The sequence below is a fragment of the Neophocaena asiaeorientalis genome, unplaced genomic scaffold (assembly GCF_003031525.2).
Source record: "Neophocaena asiaeorientalis asiaeorientalis breed wild unplaced genomic scaffold, Neophocaena_asiaeorientalis_V1.1 scaffold11, whole genome shotgun sequence".
NCBI classification, from domain to species: Eukaryota; Metazoa; Chordata; class Mammalia; order Artiodactyla; family Phocoenidae; genus Neophocaena; species Neophocaena asiaeorientalis.
The window spans coordinates 231,025-256,120 of NW_020173124.1; the positions used below are offsets into that span (position 1 = coordinate 231,025).

At 32.9% G+C, this 25,096-nt stretch overlaps 1 protein-coding gene across 1 annotated transcript in view; it reads right to left on the reverse strand.

The window, feature by feature from the left end:
* Positions 1–25,096, reverse strand: part of LRP1B (LDL receptor related protein 1B) — a 1,787,379-nt gene that overhangs the window by 181,020 nt on the left and 1,581,263 nt on the right. The window contains exons 61-66 of the mRNA XM_024744102.1: positions 18,488–18,676; positions 17,510–17,658; positions 12,956–13,049; positions 9,268–9,384; positions 9,033–9,152; positions 7,493–7,612 (exon numbers count right to left, since the gene is read on the reverse strand). Of these exons, the coding sequence (XP_024599870.1) occupies positions 7,493–7,612; positions 9,033–9,152; positions 9,268–9,384; positions 12,956–13,049; positions 17,510–17,658; positions 18,488–18,676 (789 nt within the window). The remainder of the gene's footprint in view (positions 1–7,492; positions 7,613–9,032; positions 9,153–9,267; positions 9,385–12,955; positions 13,050–17,509; positions 17,659–18,487; positions 18,677–25,096) is intronic.

Consider the following 25,096-nt stretch of genomic DNA (forward strand, 5'->3'; position numbering starts at 1 on the left):
TTTATCCATTCCTATTTGTCTAGGATCATTTGTATCTGCATCTTAATTCCTTGCCTTACTGCATATTTAAGCCAGGTCAAGGAAGCTCTACTGAGTAATGGTTAAGTGCATGGGGCTGAAGACATCTCCTGTGGAACCAAATTCTGCTTACTCATTTTTTACCTGGGTAATCCTAGGAAAATTACTTACACTCTCTGAGCCTTATATCCTTACTTATAAAATAGGAATAATGATAGTTATACTCTCTCACATAACATCCTCTCTCATAGGATTGTTGTGAGGATTAAATGATATAATCCACACATAAAGTTTAGCACAATGCCTAGCATGATGAGCTTTCAAAACTATCCTTATTATTAGACTTTGAATTCCCTGAGTATATATAATGGCTTACTTAACATTTTCAGTAGATGTTTATTAATTTTTAAAATAAATGAATGTTATAAAGATACAAAAATCAAGTTTAGTTCTACAAGTAAAATATTAAAAAGGAAACAAGTAATACAATCTGGGCCCAAAGTATGTCGTAGGATGAACTGATTGTATCCAGAGATTTTAAAAGTCCTGGTGCTTTCCTCTGCAAAGAACAGGGGTGCTGATATGAGAGCCCCTTGAAATTCAGCCTTGTGCATAATTTTCAAATTCCCCATTGGTAATACCAATATCCATTGGTAATATCTCTTGGTAATACCAGGCTTTTAAATTACGTGTTCCCAATAATAATTTTAAGAAATATTAACAAATCTGATCTGCAATTACCTCTATTCGAATATTATGAAATGGACATGGTAAATCCAGACAGAAAAAAATTTTTTGTTCATATTTTAAGTGACTGATTCTCAATTTTCTTCCCTCTGACTCAGTAAAATGTTCTTTATTTAAAAAGAACTGGCTGAATTGTCAGGGTACTGAGTTCATAAAATGATTTATGATTACTAGAGGTAGTTTCCTATACCTCTCTGATTCACTGATAGTTATGCAGTGAGATTTTTACTGCTCAATGCCTCTTTATACCAAGAATCTTGTGGCTTTAAACATTAAAAGACCAAACTGAAGATCTGAGAATCCAAAAGATTCTCTTCTTGAAGCAGTAATTATCATGGGACTGGGGATACGCTCATTCCAAGAACTCTAAGTTCATCCAAAGAACTTCTAGGATAGGAATCCATAAAGTAACATAACACCTCACCATCTATGAATAGTTTCTAGAAACAGACAGAAATATCCATATGAGGAATCTAGCTTACTGATACACAGATATAATTGTTAAGAGACATAGCTGTATGATCTTTTATAGAAAAACATGATTAATTGGAATTAATATACTGAATTTTCTGAGTACATTTTGTTTTTAGGATTCAGAAGTTAATTACAAAGGAGACTAAAATATAAACAGATTCGATGTTTGATTTTTTAATGTAATATAAGAATATTCAAAATGTGGATCTATAGCCATATATGCTATTAAGTAATATGACATTTTTGCCAGTACTGTTTACTTGGTGATAGAAAAAAATTAGATTAATACTTTAGAAATGTCTTCAACAAGTTGAAACAGGTTAGATGTTACTCTTTCAATAGCTTAATTAATTAAAGCTGTATGGAAGTTTATAAAAAGTAAGTTCCCAGCATTGTGATATGGATTTTTTTATTGAGTCAGCCACTCAATATTTAATACTCAGTATTTAACACTAATTGTCAATACATTCAATTCCTGAATGATTGATTCTAATGAACTAAAACAAAATACCATACATTTACTTTAACATTAATATTTGATATTAGTATTTACAGCAAAATGGTTACTATAATATTTTTGCAGGTATACACATATTCTGTAACTTTTTATTAGTTTAAGGTTAAATATAAAAACTTACATTAGAAATCTTGAGTAAGATAATACAATTCACATAACCCAAATACCATTAATCAAAAATATTATTTGAAAACATATTAGATTTACTTGAACTTTAATAAATAGTATGTTTATATTCTGCTTTTTTTCAAATATTAGTCAAAACCCAGTAACTGTATCAAAAGGGAAATATTTATATACTGGAGGTTTGTCTCTTTCTTAGAACATAGAATTTTGAAGGGAAGTGTTGTACTCATGTGAATAATATGATCCACAGGAATGAGAAATCTCTGGTCACAGGGTAGATCCACTCTCTATTTTATCTCTCTAGCTCTTAAATAATATTTTTTCATGTCAATTCTGCTTTGGGTCAAAGGAAACTCATCATGAAGAATTTCTGTTCATATTCCTTTAAAAATACCTCTCAAGAATTTTGGATTTGAAAACTAAAAATATTAATTAGAAGGTTAAGATTTCAAATGGAAATAAAAATAAGTAATAATTTACTCTGGCATCCATAACCCAGCAAGAGGTAACAGAGTTCATTGTTTCACACTAAACCCTATGTCACCTCTCCTTCCACTCCCATTATTTCCCACATGAACTCTGAACAAGGAACCATATATGAACAGTCGCCTGATGACATAAAATATCTAGCCCAGAGGCTTTGCAGCCCAGGCATTGAATTTAACACTGACTGGAGAATAAGTATGGTTATCAGAATCATCATCTATACCACATCTGTCCCCTACATACACATCACAAAGCTAATAAATGCTACAGTCACAACTCTACAATAGGTCATTTTTTACGCATTACTATATTTTGTCCTGAAATGTTAATGGCTGAAAATGGATAGTCTTTTTGTAAACAAAGTCTGATACCACTTGGATCCTCAAACTGATCTTAACATATAAGCACAAATCTAAGTTTTCTTAAAGGAATAAACAAAAGTACCTTCTACATAGAGGTGCATTATCAGGTGTTGCTGTTGAGAAGAGGCAATACAATCTTTCATTTTACCTACTTTCATTCATTAATATACAGTATAATTCTATATACATGGTACTAAACAACATTAAATAACACCTGAAAATATAAATGATAGAATATCCTCTAAGGATATTGCCAGACCAAAAGATATGTGAACAGAATCTTATAAACTAAAAGAAACACACATATTTTTGTTCTAAAAGTAGGTAAAAGGAGGCAAATTTTTAAAGTTCTACATTTCATACTTTTTTTAATACAGCATCTAATACGTAGGCTTCCTATGTACTGCTATAAATCTGTTACTGTAGGGATTTAAATGTTTTAAGAGATATCTTAGACCAAATGTTAAAGTCTATTAAAAATGGTACAGGTATATCGTTGTGTAACTTTCTGTGCAAGTCTTTGTGTTTGAAATATCTTATAATTTAATATGTATTACACTTGCTTTAACTTAAAAAATATTTTTTTTCTTATATTCTCATAGCTTGAGTAACCCAATTCAAATTTCCTCATCAGACATTTAAGGGAGAATAAAAGCAAGCATTGACGGGTTCTGTCTTTTGGTTTGAGTGTGTTCAGTGTCATGCTTGAAATCCAGGCTGTGGAAAGTACAAAGCTACTGTAGGAAGCTCAAGTTCCTTTCACAAGCCCCAGCTAGTGTGATTACAATGACTGCATTAAGTAAAAATAATTAGCCAAGCAGCAGGTTGGTTATAAATCAAGACTGTTCAAAAGCAGCAAATGACTCTGAACCAGCGTGAAAGCAAGACTCTCTTTGATGACACAGAAATGATGTAGGAGAAGAAAGCAGGAAATGAGACCACAGGGAGGAGCGATGTGGGAGCACAAACAGCCGACTCTAGAGAGCGGAGTGGTGAGTTCATAGCTGACCAGGAAAGCCCAGGCATAAAACTGATGAAAAGGATGTTTCATAGGGATCTAGGGCACTGAGAATCTAAACTATAAAACAGGGAGAGAGAACATAATGGAAAGACATATTCTGATATCACCTTATGAGAGTCAAATTGCAGAAAAGTTTCAACTCTGTTACAAAGAATTATGAATCTAGTACAGATCCGTCAAATCCCTAAATGCTCACTTCATTCCTAAAATAGAAAATGGCAGGCAGAAGGTGAAGAAAGTTTGAAACTGAGATTCTTAATGAAAATCCCAGAGCTGCCACAGTTGGAGTAGTCTACTGATTGTGGTCAGGCATTCAAATGTGGTGCTGGCCCAATATTGTAATAAATAGTGTAACAACCTTCTAAGAGTAGTTAACATCAATAGTCTAGTAGAAGTGTGTATATCTATGTTTTAAGAAGCTTTCTTTTATTTGGGCATAGAGTGAGGAAAGAATAAACAACCTCAGGCAAAAAGAAATAATTTTAGAATCACTATTAACAACTCATAAAACAAAGTTAAAACTACAGTCTTCCTTGGTATCCACAGGGGATTGGTTCCAGGATCCCTACAGAAACCAAAATCCATGGATGCTCAAGTCCCTTAGACAAACTAGCTTAGTACAGTCGGCCTTTCCAGATCTGCTGATGTGGAACCTGTGGATGAGACAGGCCCACTGTATCTTGCTACAACTGTGAAGGTAGCATAGATTTAAATCCATATTTATACAAAAATAGAATTAAAAGGTGTTTTAAAATATTTTTCAATTTAAATCCAAATGTGCCAAATGTAGCTTTAATGGACTCAAATACAACCATCTCAAAATCTATCCATAATAAGATGGGAAACTATGCAGTTAATTTAATTTTTAAATTCAAAGTCTCACCACGACTAGATTACTGGACAAAGACTCCTAAACTATATTTAATCTACATCTATTCAAAGTGATTTCAAAGCCTCCTTATGCTAACCTGGAAATGATTACCATACAATTTTTTACAAATATTGAGCATTAGCTGTTAAATTTGCAAGTACTCATAAGATCTCAAAAGTTACACTGGGCTGACTGCAATAAACATATGATATTTTGGTAAATATAAAAATCAAATAATTTTTAAAATATTTGCACATTACTGGTTATTTAGTTCCCTATACTACATGTGTACTGTGTTTGTGTTAAGTTACTGTGCTCTGTTTTGTTAGGCTTTTCTATAGTGACTGTCTCTCTCTCTCTCCCTCTCCCTTGCATGTGTGCTTCTACATTGGTTTTATTTACACAATTAAAAGCAAAACAAACCAAATTGTTTAATTAGGTCAAGGTAAAACAAACTATAATCCTGGAACTTTAGAACTGAGAGAAAACAATTAGATATAAAACTATAGATAAATACAAATATTGGTGCTGAAAAATAAGATGTAAGGGCTAGGTGAACTCCAAGAATAAAAATGAATCTCCCCCTAAACTGAGCACTGGGCTAAGAAAGTACAGAAGGCAACTGAAATAAAAATGGGTTGCAAATGGAGGTTTTGCAACAATAAATGGGCCAGTTTCTCAACAGCATTTAATGCAAGTCTACACTACAACCTGCTAGGTCACTTGACATGTGAAATAGTGAAACACATCCCTTCTTCTAGACAAGGCCCATTCTCACCCACAAAGAAACATGTAACTCAGATTCAAATAATAAGGCCTTGGCTTGATAGGGTTAACCTTTAAGGAGTGTTATGTTTCTTTCCCACTCAATAAAGCATCAAACGAGGAACTATCCCACAAGGGTGTTAAAAGAATTAGCAAAAACACATGGCATTTATATATGTATTGAAGACAGAAGAAAGGGGAAAGAGGTGGTCTTTTAGCTCCTTCAAAAATAAGGATTGGCAAATGCCATGCTAAAATATGATGTAGAAGAAGTTTCTTTAAGTTAAATTAGCACCTGTCCATGGTAACATTTTAGAGTGGGTTTAAGATACATTAAATGGTAACCCTTATTCATCCTTTCCCCCATTTTCTGTATGTATGTATATATTTGTATACTGGTCTGGAACTTAAAGCAATAATTGTGGCTAGGAGAATTCTATATAATTTTATAACAGAAAATATTTAAATATTTTCTTTTTATATAGAAAAAATGATGTGGATTCATGTTATGGTCATAGAGCACAGGCTTTGGTGTCAAATAACCCTGGATTCAAGTTCCAGTTATGCCACTTGTTAGCTGTAGGATTTGGGGTAAGTTACTCCTTGGATCTCATTTTCCTCAACCATAAAACAGGGATAATAAGGAGATTAAATGAAGTAATCGCTATAAAGCCTTTAACGCATTTCTTGGGCCATACGGTAAACACCACATAAATATTAGGCATTATTCTTATTATGATGATTAATAATTATCAGTTTGAACAGTGTAACATACCAAAACAGTTAAATCACATCAAAGTGAGGAGGAAGAAGAGTAAAATCGAGAAAAAAAAATTTCATCCAAGAAATTTTTCAGATAGCTAATATAAGTCATTATTCCATGTTGCTTTGGTAAACAAAAGACAAGAGAGCAAACTAGCCAGTAATATAAACTCGCCTGCAAAAGTCCTTGATAAGTGTTATGGACAAACTGGTGATGGATGTGGTTTGATGCTTTGTGAATTGATTATGAAGGTCAATTCCACAAAGTGAGAAATGGTGATTTTATGATACTATAAAGTGATAAGCCATACTGATCGCATGTCCTGAAGACACAGTTATATAGAGACAGTATTAGAAAAAAACTCTTAATGACATATTGTTGCCTGTGATTATACATATAGCTCATGAATATTGTTCAATATAATGGAATTTCAAAGAACTTAAATGATTTTCATCATTTTGATTTCTCCCAGAAGAGTTAATTAACAGTAAGGTGGAATCTAGCAAATGCATTTAAGACCATTTTTTCTAAGAAGCCTGAAGGTTCTGTCCTTAGTTTGGACAAACTCTGTCTTTTCTAATCAATTACCAGATTAAATGCTTTTTTTGCTTCCCCAACAATGCCAAGTTTGGTGCAGTCACCTAAAAAATAGCCTCAATTAATGTTTCATAAATGTTGAAAAAAATGAGTTACACATGACAACTATTACTTTATTTCTGTTCCACTGTTGACATATTCAGGATAGAATCAAATGCATTAAACAAAAATGAATACATATGTTCTCCATTTCTGCAATGTTAAGTAATAATAACTGTAAATAAAATAATTGATCTTAAGTGAAAATATTAATGTTTCAGAAACATGCTAACTTAAATGATTGCTGCCATCTACTAAAACAGAACAGATGCCTTTGTTATCTTTTTTGTTTTTCCCCACCATGTTTAAGAATGAACAATAATCATTGGATAAATGAACAATCATATTTAAGGAGAAAAATGAAGCCTAGAACAATATGAAAATGTTTTATTGTTTCTATTCATTAAATGCTAATAGCATGTGCATATGCTAACATAAGAAGACAGTTTTATCTTACCTTTCAGATCTGTCTTTTTAGAAACAGTTTTGACTTATGTTAAAGCAATACTTAACCCTTTTGCCTTACCCCTCCATGCTTTTTCTAAAATAGCTAACCTGAGGTTATTGACTCTGGGAGCACAGAGGAAAAACATTCACACGTTAGGCCCTAGTTGTATCAGAATTGTGTTCAAATTCATTTCACTATGGCCATCTCAGATGATGATACAAATGCAAGAGGTAGGATCCACCATCACAAAGCACTCACCGCAGTTGGCTTCATCTGATGCGTCTGCACAGTCTGGATCCTCGTCGCAAACCCACAGCTTGGAAATGCAATGTTTGGTAGTTTTACACTGGAAATAGTCTGGAGAGCAGCTGTTTTCGGCTTAAGAGAAAGCATCTATTATTAAAATGTAGCTTTGGACAAGAATAGACATTCTAAATAAAAAACAAATAAATGTTTAAGTTAATCAATTGAAAATGTATCATCTTTTAATTAATAAGACCCTGAAGGTGATAAGTTTTAACTTTTAATTATCTATAGTGTATTCCTATTACCCGTTCCAGTATAAATAAATAAAATATATTTCTGCAAATGATGCATTTGATAAAAATCAGAGTTTTCAAAACCACCCCACCTTGATTAGATATCTTGAAACTAATTAAAAAATAAAGGATTCAGGGTCTTTCAAAATAATTTTTTTCAGATAAATAAATATAAGAATTTACACATAGGCATTTTTGTAAATAGAAAAAGACTAAAATCAGAAGACGTTAGTGAATGAGAAACAGAAAGGCATAGAATTTATCAAAACCTCTAGTTGTGTTGAGATTTTGACGGAAGAGGTGAACATCTGACTCAAACTATAAACTGCTTCACAAATCTTAGTCAGTTTAATGGATCAGCTTCTAGAATGGCTAACCATAAAGAACTGGTACTGACTTTATTCTGAATGTACCATCTTAATCAAATTGCTGGATGACGGCACATTATTTACTAATAAAAGTTTTAGAGGAATAAAATAAAACTTCAGTAAGACAGAAATGTTGACAGCAGTTCTGCTGAAAGCTTGAACTTGACAGGTGCTCTATGGTTCAGATCCTGTGTGTGTATGTACGTGTATGTGTGTATGTGCCTGCCTGCCTACGTGCATGTATGTATATGATGTAAATTGTTCTGCCTCCCATTTTATGTATATTTATTTTTCATGGGAGATTGAAATAAGAGGTGAACAGAATTAAAATTATTTTACAATTGTCTTTTGAAGTAGCTTGTTAAGATACATTAGAAGGAGTATTACTTACAGTTTTTAACAAGTGATTTTGTTAGGTTATTTTGTCCAGATTTTTGTTTCTTATCATACATTCAATATGTTATTTTTAAGGGAAAAAATTTCTAATTAAAATGGAGTTGATTTCAAGTAACTAATTAAATCAACAGAAGAAAATTACCTGCAGCTACTTAATATGGTAAAAAAAAAATCTATATTTTTTAAAAAAGCACCATAATCTCCTGTAATTTGGTTTTGCTGCTTCTCTTAAGGATGATGTGGATGAATGCATGTTTTTTCATGTTTGTAATAATCTCCAGGTAGCTTTTAAGTAAAGATCACCCATGTTTTAATTTTCTATATACTTTTATACAGAGTTTCTTAACCATCCCAATAGACATCTAGTTGGAATTATTTGCCCATCATTGCAGTTCTATTTTCCACACTGTATAAATTTATGGTGAACAATAACAATCTTTAGACCAATTTCAGTTAGGAGTCAGAGGTCAGAGCGAACAGCTGGAGGTGACTTACGACAGTCCCTTTCATCTTCCTCATCTCCACAGTCATCCTGCCCATTGCATCTGAGGTTTACTGGGATGCATTTCTGGTTCTTGGTACACTTGAACTGACCTGAGAGGCAGACATGTGTGTCTAAAAGAGAGAACAAAAAGCGTGGGCTAAAGCCTGTGTCTGAATTTAAATCAGTGCAGACATAATCAGTTAAGAATTAGATTCGTGTTCCTTAGTTAAGAATGTAATCACCTACCACAGTTGAGTTCATCAGAATTGTCCCCACAGTCATTCTCTCCATCACAGATGAAAGCGGGCAGAGCACAGAGCCCAGTTCCACACTGAAATCGGCCTGGCTGACATTTAAATTCCGCTAGAGGAGGAAACATATAGGTATCGTGGAATGACAATCTTAGCTCATGACTTCTTAAACAGAGCTTTTCTGACATTCAACATATTTATTATATTATTATATTAAACATATCCTAGAGCACAATGTGAATGTCTCACATCCAGAGAGCTATTAGTTTCAGATGTGCAGTTAAGCTTTGAGCAGCTCAGATGGCCTCCAGATTAGATTTTATAAACTAACAGTAAGAAGAAAGATATTAACAACATATAAATATAAATATATATATTTAAAACATTTAAATTTCTCCTCATTTCAAAGACATGGTATTGAGTGGCAGAGCACAATTCATTGTAATTTTTTAAAAAAGTTATTCCAATATCACTTAAAAACTTATTTCTTTGATCACTTTGCTGCCTGTAATGTGTTAAGAGAGAAACATCTGCCCTCAATACATATTCCCCAGCATTCCTTAAAGGAAATACTTTCTATAACTATCACATTTTAAATCAGAATTATTGATATTTATTCCTATAATCTTACTAATATATAAGGACAATGTCATAACTAGTAAAGATTTTTATATACCATACGTGTTATTATAATAAATATCTCCTACATGGTAAAGCAGTTTTTGCTATATTCTTTGAGTTTATTTAAGCAATAATAACAATAAAGTAGGATCTATTGTATATCTACTTTGTATCATGCACTGGGCTAGGTTCTATCACATATAGTTACTAATTGAATCTCATTATAAACTTCTCACCTTGGGATCACCATGACCATTTTATAAATGAGGAAAGTAAGTCTCATGGATTCTAATAATTCACCCAAGAATATACAAGTTTCAAATGCCGGAGTTGAAGTTTAAATCCACATCTGACTCTGAAGTCTTCTCACAACTTGCAATAAACACTTATCTTTTCACTGATGATCCTAATGTGTGTTACTAATCACTGATTTTGAGATTAATAGTATGCTGTTTATTAGTTCAAATCGGTCAATCAAACATTAATAAATTATATTTTGAACTTCCGTTGGAAGATAAATTACGCTTTTATAATTAAAATATTAATTAAAATTTTAACATGAAAAAAAACCTCAATATATGCATGGCTTCCATAGAAGTAAGTTCTAAAATGTTGAACGTCATTTACCTTCAATTTACAACATTTATTAATTAATCACACTAAATGTTTAAACTGGGCGATCCTTAATTTTCTCATGATCTAAACATGCATTTCCTCTATTTCCTGTTGCTTCATATACGAGTTCCTTTAATATTTCTTTGTGCATAACTGCTGTTGTATTTTTCAATACTTTATGAACTTATGGTGTATGGAGAGTAATTTTTAGACCAATTTCAGTTCAGAGTCAGAAGACAGAACAGAACATTTTGAGGTGACTTATGACAGCCCCTTTCATCTTCCTCATCCCCACAGTCACACTGTCCATTACAAGTGAGGTTGTCCAAAACTTTTCCGTAAGAAGGGTTGTAAATATTAAAGGAGTTCCAATGTCTGTTAAATAACTAGGAAGCCTATGTGACCTTTAAATGTGTCTCTAGAATGATCCTTGATGCATTAGAGTATTATAGGAAATATAATTACAAACTTATGATGCCAGAGAATTCTTGATGCATCACTCAACTACATTTACATAAATAACATTATTGCAGTATGAAGGTATATGAACCTGGTATCAAGCTTTTCTGCTTTTTCAGGTGAAATTACAGGTATTGTCAGTGGCTCTTAATACCTGCAAATTTTGATGATGCAGCTACTCAAAAATGAAGTCTAAACACTCGACAGACACACGTACATCATTTTCTACCTCACCATGACTCTCAAAATAAAGTGTCATGCCTACAGATGTTCAAGCTGTTAACCCGTCAACTCTAAGAAATAGATCATTTACTAAAATATCACAGAGATAATGTCACCAATAAAAACACTCAGTATTGGTATTTAACCAGGATGAGGATCATACAGAGACTCTTAGATACCAGATGCCTCTTTGGTTCCCTTCAAAAGACATTAAAGTTATATTTGTTCACCAAATATTCTGAAAGTCGGTAAATGTAAGAAGTGTGTTATACTAAAGCTGTAGTTAAGTTTTCATATGAGTTTGGATACAACATGAAATTTCAGTCAAGATTAAAATTAGAGTTCAGGAACTGTAAATATTTTAGAAGGGAGAGCACTGGGTGCTAATGACTTTGTCTGCAGGTCATTATGGGGATAATTCCTCAAAAAACACTTTAGTAAATCTGGGCAGGAAAGGTCATCTTAATATGGAACTTTAATAAATTAATAAATGTTAATTTATTAATTAAATAAATTAATAAATTTTATTGTGTAAATCTCCATTGGTCACCATAATTTCTTATTCCTTGATTTTTTTTAATTCAGTAACTTAAGAATAATTCAGGCATAATAGTATACCTATGTCATACAGATACTACTCTTCATATATTGTCCATCACAGTGAAAACAAAAACTTTATTAAAAAAATCAAAGGGCAATGGACCTTTCAGAAACAAAATAATATTAGAAAAGCAATGACTTTTAAAACTTTTTCCTTCTCACTGAATACATTATTTACTGATTTTAAACATATAAATGAGATATGTGAAAAAACTTCAAATGTTTGATATACTTGGTAGTGACCAGAGAAGTGGAATACAGCTCATCCAAGTAATTATCTAGAAGTCATAAGTTTGAAACAGCTTTGTAATTATGTGGTGGAAAGTTCTGTAGCAGAAAGTAGCTGGCTTTCACTAAGACAGTATACTTGTTTCTTTAGTGCAAGCCTAAGGATCTTGAACTCAACTGTCAAGACCAAATCAAGGCAACCATCTACTGGGATGTTGAGGGAATTATCATGATTGACTACTAGCATCTTCAAGTTGACAGGACAGTATTAGAGTGACCCATGAAGTGAACTATAAAAGGCTAACAAGGAAAAGTCTGCTGATTGTCCATTACAACCTAGGTTACCAAAGATAGCTTAAAAAAATAGCACCTAACCATGCCAATGACAGTCAAATGTCAAGACATAATTGGTAGTCACTTCAAGGCAACTACTAAGAGCATACTAAATTGACTAACAGCCAACTAATGACTTACATTGGAAAAATCTGACTTTTAAAGAATTTTCAGTATTTTAATACTGACAGAAAAGTTGAAGGACTGTATTCCTTAAAGTCAAGATTTCAGTCATTGAGTGGCATTCTGAAAACTTGCCCATTTTTGCTTCTGATTTAATGATATCTTAAGTCAAAATCATGCTGATTTTTACTCTCCTGATTGCTACATCAAGAGTTTAGTTATTCTACAAGTAAAAAAAAAATTGAGAAAGAGATGACTAATACAAAGTGCTGATGGTGTCATTGTAGATGTAATAGTGATCAGAGACATACATAAGACATTGCAACAATTTTTGCTGTATTTTAAACTACTAACATAAAACCTTTCTGTTTCAATTTTTGAAAGCTATCAGAAGGCAATACTTAAGATCTAGCTTCAATTTTCCAGGTCTGGGATGTAAGGAGCTCTAAATTCTAAACTCCTGCATCTGCCAGTGTACTCACGACAGTCATCTGGTTCGTCAGATCCATCACCACAGTCATCCACGGTGTCACATTTCCACCAGAATGGAATACATTTATCAGTTTTGCAACGAAACTTTGAAATAAAGGGAAAAAAATAAAGATTAAAGAATGCTACTCATATGTAATGGATATTTAAAAACTCACTAGGGCAGATCAGCCTAGCCTACTCTCTTGCTGCAAATGTGAACTGTGGTGGTCTTAGAGCATTCCACAATAGGGAATAAGTGCACAACAAGCAGCAAAATGACCATCCAGGAAAGCACACTGTTCAGGAAAACATGGTGAGATTTCCTGAGCAAAGACAAGCTCATGAATTTACTTATTGTCTACGGCTGCTTTCTCACCACAACAGTTTAGTACTGCTACACAGACCATGTGGTTCACAAAGCCTAAAATAGTTATTACCTGACCTGCTACAGAAAAATTTTGCTGAACACTGAATAGGGCTAAAAATCATCAGAGATACCAGGAAGAGGTATTGAGTTGAATTCATTTAGTTAATTTGAATTAATTTAACTAATTTAATTAATTTGAATTATTGTTCCTGCTAACTTCACTGGCCAACCATACACAGTAACCAAGAAAGCTCAGCCAATCTTAGATCTCAGACCACAACTTATCCTTTTCTCAGTAACATTCAGTTCCAAACGTACCCTCATAAGATAGAAGAATCTAAAGAAAATCACACTTTCCATACAGAGAGCACATGCATCTGAAATAGTTGCCGTGAATAAAAACAAGCGATTGTTAAATTTAGTAGATTTCTTCTAGTACTTCAATTTTTTTTCTTCTTCTGAAATTGAAAATATTAGGTATTTTCTAAAATGTATTCATTTTCTTTTTGAAGTGTTTTTGCTGTAATTCTTATGTGAGTGACTAAAAGCAAGGTGACATTTATCTTAGCATGTTGCATGCCAGGCAGATTTGTAACATAGAAATATATAACCCAGGTTCAATTTTCTCTAATGAAAATGTATTAGCAAGCTAAAAATTTGTTCATTTAAAATACTGTTACTGTCTTCAAGTAAGACAGATTGTGATGCTAGCCTTTACTGAACCTGTCTGGATATCATGGAGCTGATTCAGGGTAGATTTATATATATATATTTATATTTTAAATAAGAGAGTAATTTTTTTGCCAGTGGCACTGTAAGAGGGAATAGAGCACTGTGAATCCCAGGGAAGATCTCCCTGTTCAGCTGATTTTCCCATATTTACTTAGCCTGTGGTCATGTTTGTTATGGCTTTCGTAAATTACCAAAAGAAAAATATTACTTTGATAGATGGTGATTGTCTGGGGATATAAGGCTTACTCTGAAAGCAATTGCCATGAACATTAAACATTTCGTCATTACAGTAAGATGATTTCAAGTCTCCTGAGTATATTCACAGTCTTTCTAATCAAGATTTGAAAAATATCTAAATTTTTAATATTAAAAATATTTAAAATTTTACATATTATTTACACATGTTTAATTTTACTAAATATTTCTGATTTAAATAAACACCCACTGTTTGAATGATAGATGACACAATGATTTTGCTCACCATTTCATTTTTAATAAGGACATAAAAGTGTTTTGAGTTAAGGGAAGGCCAGGGTAAAATATAGTTATTATTACTCTTTATGCTAATCCATATTTTATTCATTACTCTCAGAGGAAGATTTCTTCTATTTTGTGTCTGGGCTTTTTTTTCATACTTAAATACAGTAACTTTGAAAAAATAAATGCTAAATACAAAACATTCTTCATGGTAAATGCTCTCCAAGACTAATATCTTCATAAAATAAATTGCAGACTGCAATCATCACCCACAAGAAGAAGCTATAAAGAAACTCTTAAATGCATGTCTACTAAGTGGGTACATGGATAAAATGCAAATCCTACATATAGTGAAGTTTACTCAAAACAGGAAGAGTCTCCACTTAAAAATAAGTAAATTCATTTTAAATTTACTTTTATAGTTTTCTAATTAAAATGATTTAAATGTAATATTTGAAATGATTTGTGCCACAAGAATTGGACCTAACCTTGATTTTTACCAGATTTTCATATGTTCATTTCCAATCCTAATAGAATTCTTATCGGTGTGATTTGCCTATTTTGTTAAAAATCAATAATATTTGGGGGTGTATCATTGGCTGCAGTAATTAGATGATAAACCTCAAATCCCTTAGTAAGATAAATTTAAAATGCAATATTTTTTATCAGAATGCTTAATGATATGATTGTGAAGTACATAAATTATTCACTTCATTTTAATATCTACCTCACTAAAAATTGTGCTATGAACTGATTTTTCTCCAAGAAGTATACAGTAGATCTTTTTTTCCAGAAAAAGAATCAGAAAAGAATCGGAGATAAAATGACTGCATAAACCACAGGACTTACAGGGACAACCACTACTTGATTGTGTTAGCTGAGATGTTACTCTTCGCTAACTTTTTTCTTAAAAATGAGACAAATGAAGTGATAACTTTTTTTCAGGAAGTATTGAAAACAAAGATATCTGATCCACAACATTCTATTGTTACTGTACTGTCTTGCTATTGCTGATTTTTTTTAATTCATGCAAAACACTATTGGGGGTATATGAAAAATTATAAATATTTTAGTCACATTATCACCGATACCAAATTGAGAGGTAATTTAGTTATATGAATAAAACTTTTCTAGGTTGATTTAAGTTTTCATTTAATTGACTGATCAGACTTTTTGCTTTTGAATACATACAATCCTAGGTTTTTCTATTTAATAATTTGAAACATCTTATTCCTTTTATGACTACAGTGAGGCTGATGTTTTACTATCTATGTCCTGCTGTTTGAGATTTCATCTGTGTGTCAAACATCCTTTGGCTTTACTTTATTTCCAGTCAGCTAATGAGGCTCACCACACTGTAAGGGGCTTAAGCAGGTGTCATTTCCACTAAGTTACCTATAGCCTCAGTGTTGGGCTTCAGCAGAGTGACCCTGGTCTGCTCCAAATCAAGAGAACAGAGGTTATTTCAGAATAACCCAGAGGTTAAATTGAAAATCTGTCTAAACTAAACAAAATTAACAGAAATTATAATTAAAAAATTTTTAAAGATGTGACTTCTCCCTTAAATTTTACCTCTAGTTTGCTTATTTTACCTCCCATAGTGACAAATTGCTAGTTCTTTAAAAATAATGAATTTTGTTCACATAAATACTTAGGAGAGTATAATTAAAACAACACAGTTGTAAAGAAAAAAGAGACTGTGACCTGTGCTTTCAACTAGACGTCAGAACCTCCTGATGGCAGCTCACACTAATTGCACACATACTCAAGTATATTCTACTTGTACTAGAGGGCTAGGGTAATAACAACAACACTTACTATGACCCAGGAACTTTTCCCATGTAATCTTCATAACGGTGGCCTGGAAATATTATCAATCCCATTTAAAAGATGAGGAAACTGAGGCATCAAATAGTTAAGTAACAAAGCCAAGGTAATTCAGCTTATTTAAAGCAGTCAGAGTATGGTCAAAGTGAGTCTGGCTTCAGAGTCTATGCCCTTAACCACTACACATACTGCTTCCTGGAAGAAGCTGGATCTTTTTCGTTTATATAGTTCTTTATTGTATGAGCCTCATAGTCATAACTTAAGAGGCAAGTTGAGCTAGAATTAGCTTCTCTTTTTGAAAATAAGCACACCCTAAGAGAAATTCAGTCTCTTGCTATGATGTCACTGCTAGAATTGGAAAACCAGCAAATTCAAAACACAGAATTCTAAGAATAAATTTAGTCATGTTAAAAAAACAAATCACATTTCCTTTACAATTTTATCTTAAACAAGATAGTTACTCAAATATAAAAAATTAAATTTTATAATGCCATATGACTTTTGTCCAAATTTTGAAAGTAATAAAGTCCATGCAACTACCATTAAGTAGAAAAATTAACTTCTGAAATAGCTTCACTGAAAATAACTACATTTTGAAGAAAAAGAGATTTCAGAAGGAAATTATTTACATCATATAATTTTTCAATAAAAATATCTAGAAAATTACTTTTTACAAACATATTTTCCATATCTCTTACTCTGAAGAATGACAGAGAGGTAGAGATGGTGATACAGAGAAGATTATCCAGGTAGATTTTTTTTCTTTGTTTAAACTGCATATATCTTAGTCTTACCCCTATGCCTCAATCACCCTGGTATCTTGGAATAGGTCAAATTTCCCCTGATGATTCTGCTATGCCTGCTTATGATTTGCACCATTATTCTGTGTGGATCGGTCTAAGAATGGTTTTCATTTTTGTTTTTGTCTTCCTTTTAACCTCTACGTGTACTTCCTAAATTCCCATTTTAACAATATGCATCAAATTGCTTTTCCCTTACTCTGTGACCCTCTCTATAATGTATGGAATGTTTATCTAATGCTATGCCAAACAAAAAACATGATGTTTCAAAAACGGTTTACGTGAATAAACAAAACACAGGCAAAACCTTTATAACAACTTGCTCATACATGCCATGAAATGATTTCTAGACCTCCACTCACCTGACTGGCTGTGCAGTTAGATAAGCAAGTCCTGTTATCAGCTGCAAGATAGAAGTTGGTGGGACATGCACAGGTGTGAGTCTTTCCAGGGGCTAAAAGGCACAGATGACTACAACCTCCATTATTTGTCATACAGAGATGTTTGGAGACTACAGATGAGAAAGAAACAACAACAGAATGGGATAATCAAGACCAATAATATAATATAGAATGAGAGATAGGACATTTAAGCTTCATAACTTGTATTTGAATACAACGTTGTAATCAAGAACTCATCAAGATTATAAATATAATTTTATTTTGTTAAAAATTCTACTCATCCTGTGACATTTATTTTATCATTAAATAATTTTAAGAATGTATCTCCACAATAGAAAGTATTTTACTAGGAAAAAAGTGTCCATCAGAAAAACAAACAGAGACTAAAAGTATTTTGGATGAGTATATACACAGGTTTAAAAATATAAATGTAAAATAAAATAATGAAATGATGGTCTACATGTAATAGTATACTGGGTAGCAAAAAAATCAAAACTTTATTCCATATGGCCTGATAGAATTCCCACTAGACGTATGCTTAAGCAAACTTGATACAGTTCTCATTTTTAGAGCCTTAGAGCTACATAAATATAGTTCCTTTCACCTAGCAAGTCCAGAAACTAGGATCCTATAACTATTTTGTAAATAAATGATTTCAAGAATGCAGTCTTCAATTCTCCGACTACATGTATTAATGTCATTTCAGGTTAATATGATTTCAACAAATCAATAATTCTTGTACTATTATTGAGCTTCTAACCACATCCCTTAACAGCAGTATTCGATATCAACTGAATTTATTCTATACAATTATGCTAAGCAGTCAAATCTGGTAATCTTTCTCAAAAATAAATTTACACTTAACCTTAAAGTAAACAAAAATGGAATGTTACTAAAAGATGTTGATGCACTTATGGAAATCATGGAAAGAATAATTACCATCAGGTTGTCTATAAGAATGATACACCTGGATATCTGTGATGGCATGCCATGAGTTAATCAGTGAGAGTCTGTCTGCTCCCGAGGTTTTATGGGCACGGCTGAGTGACTTGGTTTTCCCATCAGTCCAGTAGATGTAGTCTTCAAACAATGTTAGTGCAATCACCCCTGGAATATCTTGATTAGGGACTGTAATAGGAGATGGTAACATTAATGTTCAGTCTTGGAAGACTGCCAGTTAAAATATTCAATACTACATGGGCTGACAGATACAACTGCTACAGAACTTCGTGTGAATAATTGCTGTGACAACCTGTCAGGCCGGCAAGGTTCTTTATTACCGGTTAAGAGAATGCAGGATCTGGCGCAGGAGGTTGCTTTGCTCAGATTTAGATTGGTTCAACCACTGGGAAGAAAATGAATTCAATCCTGCTTACAAGTAATGGCTGCTTCACCAGAAACAAATAACATCCAACATTTAAAACTTATATATATATGTATATCTCCATCAGTTGTTTCTAACTTATATCCTCCTTAAATCCACAGGTCATTGTACTGCTTTCTCTCACTTTTAAATGGATTAAATTATATATCCAGGATGAAATGTCTATCTACCTGGAGATAGAGTGACTATGACTACTATTAACCATTTTAGTCACTGAGATCTTATGAGTATTTTTGCTTGCAAAATAAGCTGGGATAGGGATGGAGAAATATATAAATGTGACAAATAACAATGCATCATGCAGACTTAACAATTATAAAACTGCTTTGTTGCAGATTAAAATTGTTTTATAATTATACATTCATTAGAGGACTGGGTTTAAATGTAAACAGTAGATTGAGCTTCACAAACGTAAATTTTTCTTTCAAGAGATTCCAGGGTCCTATCTGGCAAATAAGATGTAATAAATTTGTTTGGTGGTTTGGAGTTAAATAATTTTAAAATGTGATAGAGGGTTCTTCAATTTTTTTTTAAAAAAAGCAGTAAATAAAGAAAATTGAAATTCCCTAATTTGCACAAGCATTCCAATGTATTTCTCTATATAAATTTTTAGATCTACTTTTAAAAATTCTGCAAAATGTTCGTTAATGAGAAAAGGTACTATAATTCAGGTAATATGTACTTTTTTATACATTAGAACATAATGACAGAATTTATGTTTGGCATATTCCTCATTCAGCAGTAACTGAAAAACTATCAACATTTAAAATATAATTCACTTTTTCTAGGGAGGTTTACAGCCTTATTTTTAAGATGCTGGGTACATTTATATTGTTAACTAGAAGTAGAAATTTTAAATCTACCAATTTGTTATTTTTACTCGGGCCAAAGGTGATCAGAGAATTCACTATGACTCAGAAAATACAGAAATAAAAGAGTTAAGACTCCTTCAAATGGGTGACACTTTAAGCCACTGACTACTATAAATAATGTAGTGTCTAGCCAGAAATCCATCTCAGAAGAGATACTATGCATATGAAGGATATAAAAAAATCAAGAAAAATCCAGATGTGCACACTTTTGATGCAGATATTCAAACTGAATTATCCGTGTAATTCCCAGACATGGAGCCCATTGCCACAATGATAAGTAGAATTGAATAAAGAAAGATGAAAAGTAGGACATTTTACCAGAATGAATCATGTCTGAGTTATTTATGCAAACTATGCCCACTCTCCCCCTTTGACTATATAAATTCATTCCAGAAAGATAAACAAATGTGGCAAAATGTTAACAATTGGGTGACTCTTGGTAATAGGTGATCATTACAGCAATCTTTCAACATGTGTGTATGTTTGAAACTTTTCAAAAGAAAATAAAAATCCTCAGAAAAAATTGAAAGTCTCAGAAACATTCAACTCAGATTTCCTTAGATGTTAAGCAAGTAATTACATCATTAAATAGGGATTCAAAAATTAATCGTCACTTTAAAATAATGTCAGTCCATCAGAGATTCAATTAGCTTCTGTACAAAAAGTGAAGTTATTGTAAGAACTTGCCTATTACCATCTCAAAAATAGCACAGTCTGTTGAACTATTCAATAACTAGAGCTGACATTTATTCAGCCCATGGGTGCCAGAAAGTAGGCCCTTGGCTCTAATGGGTGGGGGCGGCCATTCTGGTCTCAGAAGGAAGAATTATCTGGCCCACATATCTGAGATTGAGAAACCCCATAGTAACATATCAACTTTGTACACCTATTTAATTTAATAATCAAAACAACTCTATCATGAAACAGTTGACCTCACTTTCAGATAAGAAAACTAAGATTTGGAAAACAAGTAATTTGACCAGAGAGGACGGAGAAAACTATGAAGATGCTGGTATTTGAATCTAAATCGGATTTGCTGGCTGCTGAGTTCTTTGCCACTTTACCTACTAGCCTTTAAGAAAGCCATCCTAGTAAGGTAAAGTGTGGTTATGGAATTGTGTCCCCTCAAAATTCATATGTTGAAGCCCTAGACCCCAATATATCTGTATTTAAAGATAGGGCCTTTAAAGAAGTAAGATTAAATTAAGGTCTTCAGAGTGGGACCTTAATCCAATATAACTTCTCTTACAAGAAGAGAGGGACACCAGGGGTGTGCACATACAGAGAAATGGCCAGGTGAAGGCACAGCAAGAAGACAGCTATCTACAAGCCAAAGGGAGAGGCCTCAGGCGAAACCAAACCTGCAAACATCTTGATCTGGGACTTCCAGCTTCCAGGACTAAGAAAATACATTTCGGTTGCTTAATCCTCCAAGTTTGTGGTAGCCTTAGCAAACTAATACAAGTATATAAAACAAAGGGACTAATTTCATAAGCTCCATGTGAAAATCATTTTATTTAATTACTTGAATGAAATTACACTGCATATGATTTTCAGACATGAGACAATTTAAGCACAGGGCAAGTTTGCTATCTCTAAGTTTGTAGTGATTGGTCACCAGAAACCCTCTGTTATCAGGTAATCAATATAAGTGTATAGAGATCAGAAAAATGAACTCTTATTTTTGGCACATAGCTGGATGTACAAAGAATGTAGAAAAGTCAGGTTAAAGTGAAGAAAAGTAGTCCATTTTCCCAGGAATTGAATCTGTTTGATTCAATTCCTTATTTGATACTGACAAAGAAAAACAGGACTAACACTAGGATCTTTATACAAGCCTATTCCAAGCCCATTCATTTGGTAAACATACTTATTTCCCAAACAGCAAGCATCAAACACAACCACCAGAGTATTCCTTCTAGAGAAAAGAAATGAAATAAAAACACCAACTATGTTAACCAAAAGAAATCTAGTCTCATACATCTGTAACACTATAGTGGCTCCAACAAGCTACTCTTTAAGAGATAGTGACATGTTCCCTAACACCACGACCAATGCCAATAAAAATCAAGTAAAATGAAAGAGAGCAAAACAAACAAATAAGAATCTTTACATATTGCCTTTTCTGGGGTTTGACCCATAACTTGGCAGTATGCCTCATTTCCTCTTTAGGACCTAAAATCTCCTTATGAGAGTTATTTGACTATCTGCTTAAGTTTCTGTGAAAAAACTGCTATATGGTAACTGATAAATGATAAGTATAAATGAATGGATGCTGTGTTTGTTTTTCCATCAACACAAAGAGTTCAACCTACATTGGGAGTAAATGAGATGTTCCAAGCCAAAGCATTATATATTTTGGTATGGGAAACGTTCCTGATTCAGAATGAGAAAAATAAACTTGCTTACTTTTGGTTGTATCTCGATTTATATACTTATTTTCACCTTATAGATATGTGTATTATGTACATCTATATGTGTGTGTATATACACATGTGCATGTATTAGGTATGTGTGCATATGTAACATATCTGTAATATATATGCATAATATATACATACATTATATATACATACATATATTACAGAGCAACAAAAAAGATTAATCTTGTGATGTAATTTGGCAGTTAGTGGAGCTGACAAAATAGACAAAATATATATAAAATATAAACATGAAATGTGATGGTATATATGAGAAATATTTAACACAAATTCTTACTAAGACATGGTTGAGTTTATGGAAAAAGCAGTCAATGTTTTCTCAGAATAATGGTTATCCTTTTCTAAGAGGAAAATAATATGGCCCCCTGTTATACATAAGACTGCTTTTGTTTGATTGAAAGAAAAATGCAAAAAATAAATGTAGGGAAACTTTCATTTTACAGGTATTCAGCAGACATACAAAAACGACACTAAAAACAGAACAGTTGTGTGGGCTGCAGTTTAACAGGTACTTATATATTTAAAACCTATTTTAAAGCTGCTTTCTGTAGTTAGGCCTCTATTCTGTACAACAGCGGTATTTATTGTACTGTTTCCAGCACTCCACTCAAGCACTAGGCTCCGAACTTTTATTTCATAGACTATATGTATCAGAAGAAAGGAGTTGATATTTGGCAAAAAATAAATCGAAGAAATACTCTTTGTGGCGTTTTTCTCTTTTAGTCAAGTAGGTTGCTACCCTGGTAAGGTTCCTAGTAATTACGATAAATAGAAAAAGTGGAAATCGAGAATATGCTTTCAGCTTAACTGTTGCCTCACAGTTAGAGATACTCTATTATGAAACTCTTGATTATTCATTTTTGGGAATATCATTTATCATGCTAAACAAGTATATTCCTGGATAATACCAATCTAATTGTATATTTGGGACTAACCTAGTTTAAATACTTAAGAACAGAATGCACCAATGACATAGTACTCATCTCTTGTTGAGTTAAAATCTTATAGTTGGTGTTTTGGGTAAGATATTACATTGGGATAATGGCAGTTTCAACATAGCTTTGCCCAGTGGGTTAGTACTTAAATAGAAATTTTACTACTAATGCCGTATTGTTTTCTGATTTTTCTCGAAGATTTACTTCGAGATGGAACAATTTTTATATGGAACAATTTTTAATTTTGTTATTTAAAAATTATTATAAATATTTTCAAAGGAAGAACGAAGTTCAACCACCAAATTCAGTAGTTATTTTTATTAAGGAATCAAGATAAGAGTAACTTGAATATTGATTTTTTTTCTTTTAGTTATAAAGAATTTACGTATTGTTTGGAACACCTGAATGATCCAGTAAAGTCAACCTGACCCTCACTCTACGGCTGACAGTTTGGAAACAATCTCCTAAAACTTTAAAGTTAATAAGCATATCAAATAAAATATTAAATTCTATCATCTTTTGATTTTTAATACATTTTAAGACTCTCCCATTTTTCTTATTCTTGGTGTCATTGTCCCAAGTAGTCTCACCTTCCCTCACACCTGAAAAATTGCAAAATTAGTCTAATTTTTCTCATTGCTTTTAAACTCTTCCAACCTTTTTTTCTGTAACAGCCAAGCTTCCTGTAGTAAACAGAGAACATGTTTTTAAATGATAATTGAAAAGAATTTAATTGAAAGAAGTCAGTCTTATGTATGCAACTGGTTTTATTATTTTTCTCTTAATTATTTACAGAGGTGTGGCTAAGGAACCGATGATAAAGTTCTTTCCTAGATCTGATACCAGAAGCTGGTGAAAGCTGTAGCTAAGGAAAAAGAGCCACCTACCAAAAGCAGATGACATTTGGCAGAGGAACTCAGCCACTGCTAAACCACTGTAGTTGGTCATGGAGGGAAAGGGGATAAATAAATATTCTGGCCTCTTGCTTCCTCCATTGTCTAATCTCCTGCCAATGCTTCCCATGGTTTAAATCCAATCTGAGGCTGGAAGGTAAAAGAGCCGGGGTGATGCAGTCCACAGAAGTCCGCCTTCTAGCATACAGAGCATGGCAAAGAGGCAAAGATAGAATAACTAGAACTCCCTCCAGTAAATATTTCCAATATTTCTTCTATCTCGCATCTCTCTTCCTTGATCAAAAGCCACCAATGACAGCCATTCCCTAGGCAGTACTGTGCAAACTATTTAGCCTGACTGAAACTTCTGTCTTCAGAAGAGAAGATCAGGATTCTCACTAATCCTCTAGTCTGAGAGACCTTGACACTAACAATTTTCCCTGATATCTTTCTAGATGTCTAATTTACAATACGGTATGTAGAGAAGCCTGAATTAAAGTAGTAGAACATGAAAACCAAAAAGGAAGATATAAAACAAAGAAAAACAATTAGCATTCAAAAAATGAGGTGAGATTAATCAAAGGCTACAAAAGGAGTGTAACATGATAAAATGAGATGATGGAAGAAAGTGATCTAACATGTCAAGAAAGTGGAAGATTCATGACAGTGGTGAGTACGTGGGTGAATAATGGTTTCTAGTTTATAGAGAGTAATGGAGAAGAGTGGGTGGAGGGGAAAATGGCCATAGTATACTAATTTCCAGAGAATGACTGCTGAGTCAGTAGCTTTAGTTACAAATGCCCCATCAAAAAGAGTATGCTTTATGTAACCTTAGTGCCAAGAACATTTGTTCTTTGTCCGTAATTGGGCATCCCCTTCAGTGTTACTGTTTGCAGAAGATTTTTTTAAAATAATTATTTCCTCAGAACCATCTACAACAGGCTACAAAATATTCCATTTAACATTTGCCTACATGAACATTTTTTCCTGCCTACTCTTTAATACAACCCTGCTTAATGGAAA